General features: G+C 37.3%; 1 protein-coding gene and 1 pseudogene across 2 annotated transcripts; both read left to right on the forward strand.

The window, feature by feature from the left end:
• Positions 1-10,834: 10,834 nt before the first annotated feature.
• On the forward strand, positions 10,835-19,484 carry LOC138306732 (sulfotransferase 1B1-like). Of its 2 annotated transcripts, none has more exons than XM_069247203.1 (5): positions 10,835-11,013; positions 11,403-11,714; positions 12,269-12,378; positions 15,642-15,828; positions 19,233-19,484. In XM_069247203.1, exons 1-5 carry the CDS (start codon positions 10,923-10,925, stop codon positions 19,340-19,342), a joined length of 810 nt encoding a protein of 269 aa, XP_069103304.1. In that variant the 5' UTR covers positions 10,835-10,922; the 3' UTR covers positions 19,343-19,484. The 2 variants fall into 2 exon arrangements, with proteins under 2 accessions (XP_069103304.1, XP_069103302.1); XM_069247201.1 differs by having other exon boundaries at positions 10,836-11,097.
• Positions 13,311-15,635, forward strand: LOC138308460 (uncharacterized; annotated as a pseudogene).

Genomic DNA, 19,484 nt, shown 5'->3' on the forward strand with positions numbered 1-19,484 from the left:
TGTTGGACTGAATTGGTATGGTGTGTATTGTTGATGTTGGACTGAATTGGTATGGTGTGTATTGTTGATGTTGGACTGAATTGGTATGGTGTGTATTGTTGATGTTGGACTGAATTGGTATGGTGTGTATTGTTGATGTTGGACTGAATTGGTATGGTGTGTATTGTTGATGTTGGACTGAATTGGTATGGTGTGTGTTGTTGATGTTGGACTGAATTGGTATGGTGTGTATTGTTGATGTTGGACTGAATTGGTATGGTGTGTGTTGTTGATGTTGGACTGAATTGGTATGGTGTGTATTGTTGATGTTGGACTGAATTGGTATGGTGTGTATTGTTGATGTTGGACTGAATTGGTATGGTGTGTATTGTTGATGTTGGACTGAATTGGTATGGTGTGTATTGTTGATGTTGGACTAAATTGGTATGGTGTGTATTGTTGATGTTGGACTGAATTGGTATGGTGTGTATTGTTGATGTTGGACTGAATTGGTATGGTGTGTATTGTTGATGTTGGACTGAATTGGTATGGTGTGTATTGTTGATGTTGGACTGAATTGGTATGGTGTGTATTGTTGATGTTGGACTGAATTGGTATGGTGTGTATTGTTGATGTTGGACTAAATTGGTATGGTGTGTATTGTTGATGTTGGACTGAATTGGTATGGTGTGTATTGTTGATGTTGGACTGAATTGGTATGGTGTGTATTGTTGATGTTGGACTGAATTGGTATGGTGTGTATTGTTGATGTTGGACTGAATTGGTATGGTGTGTGTTGTTGATGTTGGACTGAATGTGTATGGTGTGTATTGTTGATGTTGGACGTTGAATGTTGTATGGTGTGTATTGTTGATGTTGGACTGAATTGGTATGGTGTGTATTGTTGATGTTGGACTGAATTGGTATGGTGTGTATTGTTGATGTTGGACTGAATTGGTATGGTGTGTATTGTTGATGTTGGACTGAATTGGTATGGTGTGTATTGTTGATGTTGGACTGAATTGGTATGGTGTGTATTGTTGATGTTGGACTGAATTGGTATGGTGTGTATTGTTGATGTTGGACTGAATTGGTATGGTGTGTATTGTTGATGTTGGACTGAATTGGTATGGTGTGTATTGTTGATGTTGGACTGAATGTGTATGGTGTGTATTGTTGATGTTGGACTGAATTGGTATGGTGTGTATTGTTGATGTTGGACTGAATTGGTATGGTGTGTATTGTTGATGTTGGACTGAATTGGTATGGTGTGTATTGTTGATGTTGGACTGAATTGGTATGGTGTGTATTGTTGATGTTGGACTGAATTGGTATGGTGTGTATTGTTGATGTTGGACTGAATTGGTATGGTGTGTATTGTTGATGTTGGACTGAATTGGTATGGTGTGTATTGTTGATGTTGGACTGAATTGGTATGGTGTGTGTGTTGTTGATGTTGGACTGAATTGGTATGGTGTGTATTGTTGATGTTGGACTGAATTGGTATGGTGTGTATTGTTGATGTTGGACTGAATTGGTATGGTGTGTATTGTTGATGTTGGACTGAATTGGTATGGTGTGTATTGTTGGTGTTGGACTGAATTGGTATGGTGTGTATTGTTGATGTTGGACTGAATTGGTATGGTGTGTATTGTTGATGTTGGACTGAATTGGTATGGTGTGTATTGTTGATGTTGGACTGAATTGGTATGGTGTGTATTGTTGATGTTGGACTGAATTGGTATGGTGTGTATTGTTGATGTTGGACTGAATTGGTATGGTGTGTATTGTTGATGTTGGACTGAATTGGTATGGGTGTGTATTGTTGATGTTGGACTGAATTGGTATGGTGTGTATTGTTGATGTTGGACTGAATTGGTATGTGTTGTGATGTTGTTGATGTGTGATGTTGATGTACTGAATTGGTATGGTGTGTATTGTTGATGTTGGACTGAATTGGTATGGGTGTATTGTTGATGTTGGACTGAATTGGTATGGTGTGTATTGTTGATGTTGGACTAAATTGGTATGGTGTGTATTGTTGATGTTGGACTGAATTGGTATGGTGTGTATTGTTGATGTTGGACTGAATTGGTATGGTGTGTATTGTTGATGTTGGACTGAATTGGTATGGTGTGTATTGTTGATGTTGGACTGAATTGTTGGTATGGTGTGTATTGTTGATGTTGGACTGAATTGGTATGGTGTGTATTGTTGATGTTGGACTGAATTGGTATGGTGTGTATTGTTGATGTTGGACTGAATTGGTATGGTGTGTATTGTTGATGTTGGACTGAATTGGTATGGTGTGTATTGTTGATGTTGGACTGAATTGGTATGGTGTGTATTGTTGTTGTTGGACTGAATTGGTATGGTGTGTATTGTTGATGTTGGACTGAATTGGTATGGTGTGTATTGTTGATGTTGGACTGAATTGGTATGGTGTGTATTGTTGATGTTGGACTGAATTGGTATGGTGTGTATTGTTGATGTTGGACTGAATTGGTATGGTGTGTATTGTTGATGTTGGACTGAATTGGTATGGTGTGTGTTGTTGATGTTGGACTGAATTGGTATGGTGTGTATTGTTGATGTTGGACTGAATTGGTATGGTGTGTATTGTTGATGTTGGACTGAATTGGTATGGTGTGTATTGTTGATGTTGGACTGAATTGGTATGGTGTGTATTGTTGATGTTGGACTGAATTGGTATGGTGTGTATTGTTGATGTTGGACTGAATTGGTATGGTGTGTATTGTTGATGTTGGACTGAATTGGTATGGTGTGTATTGTTGATGTTGGACTGAATTGGTATGGTGTGTATTGTTGATGTTGGACTGAATTGGTATGGTGTGTATTGTTGATGTTGGACTGAATTGGTATGGTGTGTATTGTTGATGTTGGACTGAATTGGTATGGTGTGTATTGTTGATGTTGGACTAAATTGGTATGGTGTGTATTGTTGATGTTGGACTGAATTGGTATGGTGTGTATTGTTGATGTTGGACTGAATTGGTATGGTGTGTATTGTTGATGTTGGACTGAATTGGTAAGGTGTGTATTGTTGATGTTGGACTGAATTGGTATGGTGTGTATTGTTGATGTTGGACTGAATTGGTATGGTGTGTATTGTTGATGTTGGACTGAATTGGTATGGTGTGTATTGTTGATGTTGGACTGAATTGGTATGGTGTGTGTTGATTGTTGATGTGTATTGTTGATGTTGGACTGAATTGGTATGGTGTGTATTGTTGATGTTGGACTGAATTGGTATGGTGTGTATTGTTGATGTTGGACTAAATTGGTATGGTGTGTATTGTTGATGTTGGACTGAATTGGTATGGTGTGTATTGTTGATGTTGGACTGAATTGGTATGGTGTGTATTGTTGATGTTGGACTGAATTGGTATGGTGTGTATTGTTGATGTTGGACTGAATTGGTATGGTGTGTATTGTTGATGTTGGACTGAATTGGTATGGTGTGTATTGTTGATGTTGGACTGAATTGGTATGGTGTGTATTGTTGATGTTGGACTGAATTGGTATGGTGTGTATTGTTGATGTTGGACTGAATTGGTATTGTGTGTGATGATTGTTGATGTTGGACTGAATTGGACTATTGTTGTGTGTATTGTTGATGTTGGACTGAATTGGTATGGTGTGTATTGTTGATGTTGGACTGAATTGGTATGGTGTGTATTGTTGATGTTGGACTGAATTGGTATGGTGTGTATTGTTGATGTTGGACTGAATTGGTATGGTGTGTATTGTTGATGTTGGACTGAATTGGTATGGTGTGTATTGTTGATGTTGGACTGAATTGGTATGGTGTGTATTGTTGATGTTGGACTGAATTGGTATGTGTGTGTATTGTTGATGTTGGACTGAATTGGTATGGTGTGTATTGTTGATGTTGGACTGAATTGGTATGGTGTGTATTGTTGATGTTGGACTGAATTGGTATGGTGTGTATTGTTGATGTTGGACTGAATTGGTATGGTGTGTATTGTTGATGTTGGACTGAATTGGTATGGTGTGTATTGTTGATGTTGGACTGAATTGGTATGGTGTGTATTGTTGATGTTGGACTGAATTGGTATGGTGTGTATTGTTGATGTTGGACTGAATTGGTATGGTGTGTATTGTTGATGTTGGACTGAATTGGTATGGTGTGTATTGTTGATGTTGGACTGAATTGGTATGGTGTGTGTATTGTTGATGTTGGACTGAATTGGTATGGTGTGTATTGTTGATGTTGGACTGAATTGGTATGGTGTGTATTGTTGATGTTGGACTGAATTGGTATGGTGTGTATTGTTGATGTTGGACTGAATTGGTATGGTGTGTATTGTTGATGTTGGACTGAATTGGTATGGTGTGTATTGTTGATGTTGGACTGAATTGGTATGGTGTGTATTGTTGATGTTGGACTGAATTGGTATGGTGTGTATTGTTGATGTTGGACTGAATTGGTATGGTGTGTATTGTTGATGTTGGACTGAATTGGTATGGTGTGTATTGTTGATGTTGGACTGAATTGGTATGGTGTGTATTGTTGATGTTGGACTGAATTGGTATGGTGTGTATTGTTGATGTTGGACTGAATTGGTATGGTGTGTATTGTTGATGTTGGACTGAATGGTATGGTGTGTATTGTTGTGTTGGACTGAATTGTATGGTGTGTATTGTTGTTGGACTGAATTGGTATGGTGTGTATTGTTGATGTTGGACTGAATTGGTATGGTGTGTATTGTTGATGTTGGACTGAATTGGTATGGTGTGTATTGTTGATGTTGGACTGAATTGGTATGGTGTGTATTGTTGATGTTGGACTGAATTGGTATGGTGTGTGTATTGTTGATGTTGGACTGAATTGGTATGGTGTGTGTTGTTGATGTTGGACTGAATTGGTATGGTGTGTATTGTTGATGTTGGACTGAATTGGTATGGTGTGTATTGTTGATGTTGGACTGAATTGGTATGGTGTGTATTGTTGATGTTGGACTGAATTGGTATGGTGTGTATTGTTGATGTTGGACTGAATTGGTATGGTGTGTATTGTTGATGTTGGACTGAATTGGTATGGTGTGTTGTTGATGTTGATGTTGGACTGAATTGGTATGGTGTGTATTGTTGATGTTGGACTGAATTGGTATGGTGTGTATTGTTGATGTTGGACTGAATTGGTATGGTGTGTATTGTTGATGTTGGACTGAATTGGTATGGTGTGTATTGTTGATGTTGGACTGAATTGGTATGGTGTGTATTGTTGATGTTGGACTGAATTGGTATGGTGTGTATTGTTGATGTTGGACTGAATTGGTATGGTGTGTATTGTTGATGTTGGACTGAATTGGTATGGTGTGTATTGTTGATGTTGGACTGAATTGGTATGGTGTGTATTGTTGATGTTGGACTGAATTGGTATGGTGTGTATTGTTGATGTTGGACTGAATTGGTATGGTGTGTATTGTTGTTGATGTTGGACTGAATTGGTATGGTGTGTATTGTTGATGTTGGACTGAATTGGTATGGTGTGTATTGTTGATGTTGGACTGAATTGGTATGGTGTGTATTGTTGATGTTGGACTGAATTGGTATGGTGTGTATTGTTGATGTTGGACTGAATTGGTATGGTGTGTGTTGTTGATGTTGGACTGAATGTGTATGGTGTGTATTGTTGATGTTGGACTGAATTGGTATGGTGTGTATTGTTGATGTTGGACTGAATTGGTATGGTGTGTATTGTTGATGTTGGACTGAATTGGTATGGTGTGTATTGTTGATGTTGGACTGAATTGGTATGGTGTGTATTGTTGATGTTGGACTGAATTGGTATGGTGTGTATTGTTGATGTTGGACTGAATTGGTATGGTGTGTATTGTTGATGTTGGACTGAATTGGTATGGTGTGTATTGTTGATGTTGGACTGAATTGGTATGGTGTGTATTGTTGATGTTGGACTGAATTGGTATGGTGTGTATTGTTGATGTTGGACTGAATTGGTATGGTGTGTATTGTTGATGTTGGACTGAATTGGTATGGTGTGTATTGTTGATGTTGGACTGAATTGGTATGGTGTGTATTGTTGATGTTGGACTGAATTGGTATGGTGTGTATTGTTGATGTTGGACTGAATTGGTATGGTGTGTATTGTTGATGTTGGACTAAATTGGTATGGTGTGTATTGTTGATGTTGGACTGAATTGGTATGGTGTGTATTGTTGATGTTGGACTGAATTGGTATGGTGTGTATTGTTGATGTTGGACTGAATTGGTATGGTGTGTATTGTTGTTGTTGGACTGAATTGGTATGGTGTGTATTGTTGATGTTGGACTGAATTGGTATGGTGTGTATTGTTGATGTTGGACTGAATTGGTATGGTGTGTATTGTTGATGTTGGACTCAATTGGTATGATTTGTATTGTTGATGTTGGACTGAATTGGTATGGTGTGTATTGTTGATGTTGGACTGAATGTGTATGGTGTGTATTGTTGATGTTGGACTGAATTGGTATGGTGTGTATTGTTGATGTTGGACTGAATTGGTATGGTGTGTATTGTTGATGTTGGACTGAATTGGTATGGTGTGTATTGTTGATGTTGGACTGAATTGGTATGGTGTGTATTGTTGATGTTGGACTAAATTGGTATGGTGTGTATTGTTGATGTTGGACTAATTGTATGGTGTGTATTGTTGATGTTGTGTTGTTGATGTTGGACTGAATTGGTATGGTGTGTATTGTTGATGTTGGACTGAATTGGTATGGTGTGTATTGTTGATGTTGGACTGAATTGGTATGGTGTGTATTGTTGATGTTGATGTTGGACTGAATTGGTATGGTGTGTATTGTTGATGTTGGACTGAATTGGTATGGTGTGTATTGTTGATGTTGGACTGAATTGGTATGGTGTGTATTGTTGATGTTGGACTGAATTGGTATGGTGTGTATTGTTGATGTTGGACTGAATTGGTATGGTGTGTATTGTTGATGTTGGACTGAATTGGTATGGTGTGTATTGTTGATGTTGGACTGAATGTGTATGGTGTGTATTGTTGATGTTGGACTGAATTGGTATGGTGTGTATTGTTGATGTTGGACTGAATTGGTATGGTGTGTATTGTTGATGTTGGACTGAATTGGTATGGTGTGTTTTGTTGATGTTGATGTTTGACTGAATTGGTATGGTGTGTATTGTTGATGTTGGACTGAATTGGTATGGTGTGTATTGTTGATGTTGGACTGAATTGGTATGGTGTGTATTGTTGATGTTGGACTGAATTGGTATGGTGTGTATTGTTGATGTTGGACTGAATTGGTATGGTGTGTATTGTTGATGTTGGACTGAATTGGTATGGTGTGTATTGTTGATTTGGACTGAATGTATGTGTGTATTGTTGAATTGGATGAATTGTATGTGTGTATTGTTGATGTTGGACTGAATTGGTATGGTGTGTATTGTTGATGTTGGACTGAATTGGTATGGTGTATTGTTGATGTTGGACTGAATTGGTATGGTGTGTGTTGTTGATGTTGGACTGAATTGGTATGGTGTGTATTGTTGATGTTGGACTGAATTGGTATGGTGTGTATTGTTGATGTTGGACTGAATTGGTATGGTGTGTATTGTTGATGTTGGACTGAATTGGTATGGTGTGTATTGTTGATGTTGGACTGAATTGGTATGGTGTGTATTGTTGATGTTGGACTGAATTGGTATGGTGTGTATTGTTGATGTTGGACTGAATTGGTATGGTGTGTATTGTTGATGTTGGACTGAATGTGTATGGTGTGTATTGTTGATGTTGGACTGAATTGGTATGGTGTGTATTGTTGATGTTGGACTGAATTGGTATGGTGTGTATTGTTGATGTTGGACTGAATTGGTATGGTGTGTGTTGTTGATGTTGGACTGAATTGGTATGGTGTGTATTGTTGATGTTGGACTGAATTGGTATGGTGTGTGTTGTTGATGTTGGACTGAATTGGTATGGTGTGTATTGTTGATGTTGGACTGAATTGGTATGGTGTGTATTGTTGATGTTGGACTGAATTGGTATGGTGTGTATTGTTGATGTTGGACTGAATTGGTATGGTGTGTATTGTTGATGTTGGACTGAATTGGTATGGTGTGTATTGTTGATGTTGGACTGAATTGGTATGGTGTGTATTGTTGATGTTGGACTGAATTGGTATGGTGTGTATTGTTGATGTTGGACTGAATTGGTATGGTGTGTATTGTTGATGTTGGACTGAATTGGTATGGTGTGTATTGTTGATGTTGGACTGAATTGGTATGGTGTGTATTGTTGATGTTGGACTGAATTGGTATGGTGTGTGTATTGTTGATGTTGGACTGAATTGGTATGGTGTGTATTGTTGATGTTGGACTGAATTGGTATGTGTGTTTGTTGATGTTGGACTGAATTGGTATGGTGTGTATTGTTGATGTTGGACTGAATTGGTATGGTGTGTATTGTTGATGTTGGACTGAATTGGTATGGTGTGTATTGTTGATGTTGGACTGAATTGGTATGGTGTGTATTGTTGATGTTGGACTGAATTGGTATGGTGTGTATTGTTGATGTTGGACTGAATTGGTATGGTGTGTATTGTTGATGTTGGACTGAATTGGTATGGTGTGTATTGTTGATGTTGGACTGAATTGGTATGGTGTGTATTGTTGATGTTGGACTGAATTGGTATGGTGTGTATTGTTGATGTTGGACTGAATTGGTATGGTGTGTATTGTTGATGTTGGACTGAATTGGTATGGTGTGTATTGTTGATGTTGGACTGAATTGGTATGGTGTGTATTGTTGATGTTGGACTGAATTGGTATGGTGTGTATTGTTGATGTTGGACTGAATTGGTATGGTGTTTATTGTTGATGTTGGACTGAATTGGTATGGTGTGTATTGTTGATGTTGGACTGAATTGGTATGGTGTGTATTGTTGATGTTGGACTGAATTGGTATGGTGTGTATTGTTGATGTTGGACTGAATTGGTATGGTGTGTATTGTTGATGTTGGACTGAATTGGTATGGTGTGTATTGTTGATGTTGGACTAATTGGTATGTGTGTATTGTTGATGTTGGATGAATTGGTATGGTGTGTATTGTTGATGTTGGACTGAATTGGTATGGTGTGTATTGTTGATGTTGGACTGAATTGGTATGGTGTGTATTGTTGATGTTGGACTGAATTGGTATGGTGTGTATTGTTGATGTTGGACTGAATTGGTATGGTGTGTATTGTTGATGTTGGACTGAATTGGTATGGTGTGTATTGTTGATGTTGGACTGAATTGGTATGGTGTGTATTGTTGATGTTGGACTGAATGTGTATGGTGTGTATTGTTGATGTTGGACTGAATTGGTATGGTGTGTATTGTTGATGTTGGACTGAATTGGTATGGTGTGTATTGTTGATGTTGGACTGAATTGGTATGGTGTGTATTGTTGATGTTGGACTAAATTGGTATGGTGTGTATTGTTGATTTGATGTTGGACTGAATTGGTATGGTGTGTATTGTTGATGTGTTGGACTGAATTGGTATGGTGTGTATTGTTGATGTTGGACTGAATTGGTATGGTGTGTATTGTTGATGTTGGACTGAATTGGTATGTGTGTTTGTTGATGTTGGACTGAATGGTATGTGTATTGTTGATGTTGGACTGAATTGGTATGGTGTGTATTGTTGATGTTGGACTGAATTGGTATGGTGTGTATTGTTGATGTTGGACTGAATTGGTATGGTGTGTATTGTTGATGTTGGACTGAATTGGTATGGTGTGTATTGTTGATGTTGGACTGAATTGGTATGGTGTGTATTGTTGATGTTGGACTGAATTGGTATGGTGTGTATTGTTGATGTTGGACTGAATTGGTATGGTGTGTATTGTTGATGTTGGACTGAATTGGTATGGTGTGTATTGTTGATGTTGGACTAATTGGTATGTGTTGTTGATGTTGGACTGAATTGGTATGGTGTGTATTGTTGATGTTGGACTGAATTGGTATGGTGTGTATTGTTGATGTTGGACTGAATTGGTATGGTGTGTATTGTTGATGTTGGACTGAATTGGTATGGTGTGTATTGTTGATGTTGGACTGAATTGGTATGGTGTGTATTGTTGATGTTGGACTGAATTGGTATGGTGTGTATTGTTGATGTTGGACTGAATTGGTATGGTGTGTATTGTTGATGTTGGACTGAATTGGTATGGTGTGTATTGTTGATGTTGGACTGAATTGGTATGGTGTGTATTGTTGATGTTGGACTGAATTGGTATGGTGTGTATTGTTGATGTTGGACTGAATTGGTATGGTGTGTATTGTTGATGTTGGACTGAATTGGTATGGTGTGTATTATTGATGTTGGACTGAATTGGTATGGTGTGTATTGTTGATGTTGGACTAAATTGGTATGGTGTGTATTGTTGATGTTGGACTGAATTGGTATGGTGTGTATTATTGATGTTGGACTGAATAGGTATGGTGTGTGTTGTTGATATTAGACTGAATTGGTATGGTTTGGTTTGTATTGTTGATGTTGGACTAAATTGGTATGGTGAGTGTTGTTGATGTTTGATTAAATTGGTTTGGCACGTATTGTTGATGAAACACCTAGGTTTTTGTAACCTTTTTACTTGCAAGATATGAAAAATATGAACCCTGAATTTAGTGTTTGTTGTCAATGTAGATATAGGATCTGACACCATGCTGGTCAATATTTCCCGTTAATTATCAGTGAATGAAATTTGTTCTTGACGTATTCTTATCACGTATTATACCTACTTAAAATTATTTGCATAATATATAGTTATCATAGAATTGCACAGAATATTCTGTGAACAAACTTACGTACCACGTTTTATTGTGGATGATAGTACGTGACTGATAGCATGGATTGGAATCAATTAGAGTTTACAGCAATATGGAGTTAGCAGAGTTCGTTGATGACATTCCATCAAACAAGTGCAGTTATAAACGGTTCCAGGGACGACCATTTCATAGAATTGTCCCAGGTAATGTCCGGGATCATCTACAGAAGTTCTCGGATTTACAGTGTCGGAGCGATGACGTTATACTATGTACATTTCCGAAGTCTGGTGAGGTTTTCAAGTCTCAGAAAGATCATATCTTTAGATTAACCACAAATAAGTAATGCATGTAGTATCTATGGAAATTATAAATATGTCATAGATATCGTTAATATACTAATCATTATGATTAAAAACAATGTGGTCGATACTTGGTATTAAATTAATCTATAACGCTCATGCACAATTTTCTCTAACATCTTTATTTTTCTCCGTTGCCATTTTGAACATAAGACAAAAATAAACACACGATTCCTTGTAAGCGACTTATAAAGACGTGTAATAAAGTGTTAATTGTGATAAATTTCCTGCAGGTTCCCACTGGATGTATAACACCATACAGATGTTAAGAACCGGGACTCTGACCTACTCAGGGACACCATTTGTAGCTGACTTTGAGGACCTGGGCTGGGTGGAAACCATGGAGACTCCCAGGACCTTCCTAACACATCTCACCTTTCCATTGATTCCCTCAGACGCCAAGAGCGGAGTTCCGAAAATTATCTTTCTCTCCAGAAACCCCAAAGATGTGCTGGTGTCTTACTTCCACTTCATTGACAGCATGATCAACACTGGATTTGAAGGAGACTTTAGCTTCTTTATGAAATTCTTTCTTTCTGAGGAATGTAAGTTAACGCCATGTAAATGCATCGTAGGCTACCCATGAATGTTTGCACCATGCTATTGTGATTTCGTATTATATGTTATTGTGATGCAGTCAGCCCTATCTCTCACGCAATAGTGTGTTTATTGAATATCAAGTCAACAAAACTGATTCACTTACATCTATAACAGATATTTATTAATATATTAAGGCGTGTTAGGTATCATTACATTATTTGTTAAAATCACTAATGTCATGTTTTGTTTGCATGTTCAGGCAATATTTCTATCAATAGACTGGAACACAAAGAAAGCTCCTCGGGGATAGAAATTTCTTACTTTTTCACGTCTTTAAGCGAAACAGCATAAAAAACAGATCTTTACCATGTCTCCATCCAAGTTTTGGATTTTCTATCTTGAAATAGTGCTACGTCAATAACAACAAACATATTGCTACATCAGGTGATAACAAAAGAAATAAATGCTTTTGAGTGATAGGGAGTAAACATCGGAAGTTATGTGTGTATTTTACATGATTAAAGAAGTGCACCCAATTTATTCCTTGTTACTTCCGTAGTTTTCTCATCGGGCGCCTCCTGGTTCACGTACATGAAAGAGTGGGCAGATGGAATAAAGGAATATCCGGAAATGCGGATCCTCTCACTTACATATGAGGATTTCAAAAAGGTATTCAAAAGCGTATGTCTGCTGGAGTCCAGAGCTCTTTTACAATATATCTTCTCGTTTATCCACAATAAAGGGACCATATTTGCAGATAGGTTGAAATGTGAATTACTATACATAAATGTACAAGGTCCCTCCCTGTCCCTGAATCTAAACAACTGTCAGACCGTCTCCGTTACAAACCATACACAAGAAACAAAGGTGACGTGAGGATTGATAAATACTAGATACATCAATAAATACTGATTTAATCAGATGTTAATCTGGGATCAGCATTACGTAAACTACCAAATCAAACGATTTGTCATGAAGCCGCCATTCCTCTTTTTCCCGGAACTCACCTAGAATCATTGAACAGTAGTAAGTAAACTCTAGAGACTATCCTAACGAGAACAACTATTCGGGGGTGACATAACGGAATTTGAATCAATGCAGTGTCACTATAGATGACATGACGATTGTTTATGATCACAGATTACTGTATTGACTAATCGCAAACAATAATACATGAATAAGGCATAATAAAATATGCATTCCAAGAATTTATCACATACCTGTTGAATCTGGTTATAGTAATACAAGCAAATTTCAGACAATGAAATACAATGTTTTGTATTGCACATGGACAATACGGAATGTTGTATTTACCTACTAGCCGGAACTACTTTTTAGGGGAATTCCCTTGCATTGGTTTATGTTTGGGGAAAAAAAGTTTGCTACTGTAGTTAATAAATTGTAAATTTTATTTTTGTACTTTATTTAAAATATAAATTAATAAAAAATAATGTTGTGGACTTAGAATAGTTCTGGGTAGAATTTAAATTTGAAATATTAAAAGGAGGATGTTGGCAGCAAATAACAACAAGTTGTCGTCTGCTTACACCTTGTTATCCGAGCCGGTGTTGGCTTTGTTTATAATGACATTTGTTGGGGATTTCGACATCTTACATGATTTACTGATGGATCCAGACACAGATGATGAATCAAGCATACCTCAAGTTGAAGGTAACGAAACATCGAAGTCTGGAAATGAAATTAGTTCATCATCCTCAACCATTGCGTCTTGTGCTCCCCCTCCTCCTGACCCCACCCCCGATACCCATGGCCATGTTTCATCTGATTTAGACGACGCCGATGACCTTATTCAATCCCATTCGAGGCCTACAAACTGTATGCAAAGCATCGACCTCAAGCGATGAATACACCCGAATCTCCATTTTACGTTGCTGTTAATCAAAACAACAGTGGTCAGAAGTGGTTCAAAAATCAACCAGTCGGAAGAAACAAACTCGGTGTAATGATGAAAACAATGGCAAGTAATGCTGGTTTAACTGGTAAGAAAACAAACCAATCCTTGAGAAAAACACTGCACAAAACTCCTTCATTCAGGTGTTGCTCCTGCGACAATTATGCAGTTATCTGGTCACAAAAACCTAAATAGCGTAAATAGTTATGCCGTCGCCTCATTTAACCAACAACGTGAAATGTGCGAAATTCTTCAAAATGTGAAAAAGTCTGCTGTATCCTCCAGTGTAGCTTCCAGTGTAACTTCCACAGTATCTCGCAGGCCTATGATCATGACGGAAACACCACACAGGAAGAGTTTACCAGATGTCACCACGTGCACAGGGACCTGGCACGACTTTTTTAAACTAACAGTATATATATATATATATTTATATATATATATATATTATAGTATCAAGGGTATGAACTCGGCGGTCGAGAAAAACGGACCTATTTTTTTTAAACCGTGATTATTTTAATAAATGGGTTTTATACAACATTGACGGATATCTTACCTTAAAGAGAAATAATTTATTTTCCATTGAGTGCTTGATGAACAAAATTGGCCAAGTATTGACGAAGTTATGGCTTGATGAATCGGGAAATTTACGAAAAATATGCTAGGTAGACATTTCCCTGTCCGGTCGAAATGTCGTCTCGGCTCTAATGGGCACCTCAAAAACCAAGCCAAAATCACAAAATCTACGCTTGTGGTGGTAAACAGTACCCCTAAATGTGTTCATCCACAATCTCCTTTGGAGGTGTCATCACCCGTACTTTGTAGAAACTCCATTTTAACATAGTGTAGCTCACTTACTTTAACCGTCACCGCCATGTTCATTTGTTCTTCGGAACACTTCTCGAGTTTACCGACAAGCACAACATAACATAATTTGCATTTAATGTAGTCACGATATGTAAAGTCGAGAAGCGTTCCGAGAGAAAAATGAACATGGCGGTGACGGTTTAATGGAGTTTCTACAAAGTACGGGTGATGACACCTCCAACGGAGATTGTGGATGAACACAGGTATGGGTACTGTTTACCACCACAAGCGTAGATTTTGTGATTTTAGAGCCGAGACGACATTTCGACCGGACAGGGAAATGTCTACCTAGCATATTTTTCGTAAATTTCCCGATTCATCAAGCCATAACTTCGTCAATACTTGGCCAATTTTGTTCATCAAGCACTCAATGGAAAGATAAATTATTTCTCTTTAAGCTAAGATATCCGTCAATGTTGTATAAAACCCATTTATTAGAATAGTCACGGTTTTAAAAAATAGGTCTGTTTTTCTCGACCGCCGAGTTCATACCCTTTATAATATAATATATATATGTATACTATTGGTTAAAAATTTTCGTGCCATGTCCCTGTGACCACGTGTTGTGAGAAAGACGTAAGCCTACAAATCTTGCGACGGGAATGTTTTCTGGTGCAAATATCAGTGGTGGAACTTTCAATATCTCATTCCAAATATTATCCCAGTCAAAAAATACAACATCTCATAACACTTCACCTCCTCGTAAGTACAAACGTATAGCTCAGCTACCGGACTCCGATTCTGACTGAAGTTAAGCCGTGGGAAATTTTGAGTGTGTGACCGATGTCGGTGACGTCACGATCAGACCATGATATCGCGAGTTGGGAGAATTTACTATGTTATTGTGTTTTTTATCTTATTTTACAAGTAATTGTTGTAAATCTTAACGAGAAATTATTGTCATATATAAAATCAAAACCTGTATCTTACTTGTTGAGTTATAATTTCACTGACTCAATTCGAAAAACGAGATAGCTCCGGAATAGTAAACGACTTTGGCACCTTATCTTAGATGACTAAGTTTTAGCTCATAAGTAAGGGTATATTGAGATGACATAGGTATTCTTAGGCATATTGGATAACATGTTTGATTTTTTTTTTACAAATCCATTGGATTCTATGGAGTATTCAAAATATTTTTAACATTTTCCAGGACACTTTCGGCTGCATCAAAACGCTGGATGACTTCCTTGTTGTAAACCGATCGGTGGCGTTTCTACAGGACGTAGAGAAACACATCGCCTTTGAAAACCTGAAGAATGATCATTCCAAGATAACAGATCAAAGTGCTAGGTGGACAGTTGTCGATAAATACGGCAAAGTACCCATATACAGAAAAGGTGAAAAAGAGATGGGGTTTTTTAGTTTCTGTTTTTAATTTATGAAGTTTTTTCACTTTCTTTTACCTGTTTATTTGAAATGAAAATACTTCCAAATGATACAAGCAAGACCATCTAGGTACATTTGTTTATTTCATCTAGTATTGCGTGGATGCAACTGTACATTCGTATCACCCTACAATTGGTACATAATAGTTATGTACTTATATATAGAAATATACATGTATCACGCTCTCAACCATCCTTTGTTTACCAATGCTGCTACCCGAACATTTACACACATCCTCTACCGCTCCTTTAATACAACTTTTCCACATCTCTCCCCCCTCGAATGCTACAGACATTTCCTGAAATCGTTCATGAATACAGAGTTGTTATTGTAAATTTTATATCTGATGAACACGTATTTTCACGAAAAGGCTCTATACATACCATATCATTTAATTTTTTTAAATTTTTGCAACACTCAGTGAAATACAATCTTAACGGTTTTGTTATCGTCTAAAATACGAAACTAAATGCTGATTTTGCAAGACGCAGTCACGTGACTATTACGTGATGAAGCAGCCTGCGGCCTATTTTTATGATTGAGGAGTTCCTCGGCACATCGTCGGATCGTAGTTTATCTAAAACATTGTCAGACTGCAGTGTTTCAGTAGGGTAAACGTACTCGGTTTGGTTAACGTAAGAACCGGCGATGATGACTTAAAAGGAGATTGAAAATGAAAGTAGAAAACAGACGAAATATATATTGATGACATTACTTCAACACATGGATCGAATTGTTTCAATAATAGGCAGTCGCAACATGAATACATCATCAGAACCTTTCCTCCTTCTCTTTCTACTCTTGATTAAATAACGCAAATGTTGTTTTTAATGTTAAAAATACCTTTGATGCCAAAAATACAAGTTTTTAAGTTTTACGGTATAAAATAAATTTGTTTATTCATAAAATCTTGAAATATTTCCAACTCAACTATTTTCCAAAGACGAATAGGTTATGCTGAAACATTATAAGTAATAATGATAAGTGACGCGTAGCGTTTCAGTTGAACTGTTGAAAAAAAAATCGCTCACGCGCTTTCTCCCGCATTGCAATTCCTGACAGTTGACAGGTATGAATCTTACTATCGTCCCGGTCACATTATACTAACAGCAGGCAAGTCATTATCATAAGCCTAAGCAGGAGCGGAAAGGCGGGTAAGGCGTTAGAATTGTACCTGCTGTAGTGGGGGAGGAGAAATAGGTTATATAGGTAAATATATATATACTTTGTAATAGTAGTTAACATAATACTCTACTTTCAATAAAGCGTCTAGTAAAGTTGATTTCATGATCACATGTGCGTTTAAGTCGCAAGTCACGCGTTATCCTCCGAGAGTTCACTGTACTGGGGGCATGAGTCATGACTTCCGGCAATATCATTTACATATGAAAACAAACAGACGATATGGGCGGCCAAGATCACTGAAAGGTTATGCTTTCCATCAGATACCTGCCCGTCCTTTATCGCGGCGAAATGCATGGATTAGGGCGTTGGGGAGGAAACTTGGTAAGAAAAAGGGCGAGTTAATCGTTACAGAAAATACCAAATTTTGTGGTGCTCATTTTGTAAGCGGTAGGAAGACACTTTTCCCACTCGCTGTCATTGTCAACCGGTACAACCGCCGCCATATTGTTGTTGTGCTTGCCCCCAGTATGATAAAATCTCGTGAACTACCGCGAGATTTCAATAAACGTGATTTAGGTCAAGCATGCGCAAGACAATTGAAAGCAGAGTATTCCGTTATAAAACCGGAGACATTAGGAGAAAGAAAGTTAGTTAGAAGAAAAGAAAATATCATAAATTTAGTCGCCTTTTACGATCATGCAGTAGGGGCAGTACTGCATGATCATAAAAGGTGACTTAATTTATGATATTTTCTTTTCTTCTAACTAACTTTCTTTCTCCTAATGTCTCCGGTTTTATAACGGATTTATGTTAACTACTATTACAAAGTATATATATATATATATCCGTACATCTTTATCGATATGTCATTATATATTTACATTCTGAGTGTTTCATCACTATATGAATCAACCAATTGACGAAAACAAACATTTGCCTATGAAAACACTGCGAATACACTATGAATACAACGATTCTCGTGCGTCGATCAGCTGTTTCCAAACATTACGCGAGTTTCATATAAAAAAATTGTCCCCCGCAATATTTTAATGTATAGTCTTTTAATGTGATGTTTCTTGATGTAGAATTAACTATGGTTTACTGTAATAAGTCAATCAAATCTTATTTTAACCACAGGTTTACGACGCGCAAAAAAAAAGAAAATGCTTATAATACTGAAAGGTTGTTTACTTAAACCTATATCCCATTTCTTGAAAATGAAGTACTGTAATTAATTTTAAAATGCTCTGAACACCACAAAAATCATCCGATCTGAATATCTTTAGCTTAAATTGAAGACAATTCCTTACTGGTCACTATGGTATACGATATGATGGGATTTTATTTCATATCGAAAGTTGAATTGGCGGAAAAGTACACGCTACATTCCGAGGTCACGATTCCCTAATGAACACAGACCGAATAAAATCGCCATCTATTCAACGAATGCATCCCTGAAGTGCAGATCCTCAATAGAAACTCACTTAATTATAAAAATTGCACATTGGTATCCCTTAGCGATCCCCACGCTCCATATATTGTCATGCAGAACAGATGATCACCGATCTCGGCCATTTTTTGTCTGTCGTCTCCGATTTGATACAAGCTCTCTGATTGACTCCTAGGAGCGAGTGGACCAATCAGAGAGCTTGTATTGTTGTGATTTTTGTGGTGTTCAAAGTATTTTAAAATTAATTACCCTATTTTCTGGAAATGGAATACAGGGCTAAGTAAACAACCTTTCAATATTTTTGTATTTTTTTTTTGCGCGCCGTAAACCTGTGTTTTAACTATATTGCTTGTTTATCGATTGTAATTTGCAAAAAAAAAAAGTCGACTGGAAGGCGGAATCTTGAAAACGCAACGTTGTGGAACGACATTGTCATCCAGCTGTTCCATTTATCCCGTAATATTTAAATTGCATACCTGTACTCACATAATGATACTCGGCGTGCCATGATGTTGTTTAAAGTGAGCTTATACAACTCATTTCGTTACGTTTGGGGTATTCATTGAGATGCACTTATTTACTTATTTATTTGATTTTTTTTTCTAGTTTCAGTTTTAGTTTCTCTATTTATCTATACTGTTTATTGATTAAGGCATTCATTTATTCAAATATGGTTGAAATTTTCTTAATCATTTTACATTTTCCATTCATCAGATATATTTTATGTTTTATGTATTCCCCAGTGGCGCATTGTTTATACTCAGCTTGTAAATTTAACAGGTAGAGTTGGTGATTGGAAGCGCAAGTTTACTGTAGCACAGAATGAGTGTTTCAACGCCACCTACCGACAGAAAATGGCGGGATATCACTTGGATTTTGATTATGAGTGACAATGACATACATAACTCATGGCATTTGGGAGGTTTTAAGTGGCAACACACAGGATTTCTCGCAAGCTTTGAAGACATCTTTGAGCTGTGAGCTCAAATGGATTTTAATTTCTTAACGGGATATTAAAAAATGAATAAGTAA

The sequence above is a fragment of the Argopecten irradians genome, chromosome 1 (genome assembly GCF_041381155.1).
Source record: "Argopecten irradians isolate NY chromosome 1, Ai_NY, whole genome shotgun sequence".
NCBI classification, from domain to species: Eukaryota; Metazoa; Mollusca; class Bivalvia; order Pectinida; family Pectinidae; genus Argopecten; species Argopecten irradians.

Coding starts and splice junctions, on each gene's coding strand:
- LOC138306732 (XM_069247201.1), top strand. CDS start 10,923: ATGGAGTTAGCAGAGTTCGTTGATGACATTCCATCAAACAAGTGCAGT. Junction 11,098..11,402: donor ATGTACATTTCCGAAGTCTG/GTGAGGTTTTCA, acceptor AATTTCCTGCAG/GTTCCCACTGGATGTATAAC. Junction 15,829..19,232: donor AGTACCCATATACAGAAAAG/GTGAAAAAGAGA, acceptor TAAATTTAACAG/GTAGAGTTGGTGATTGGAAG.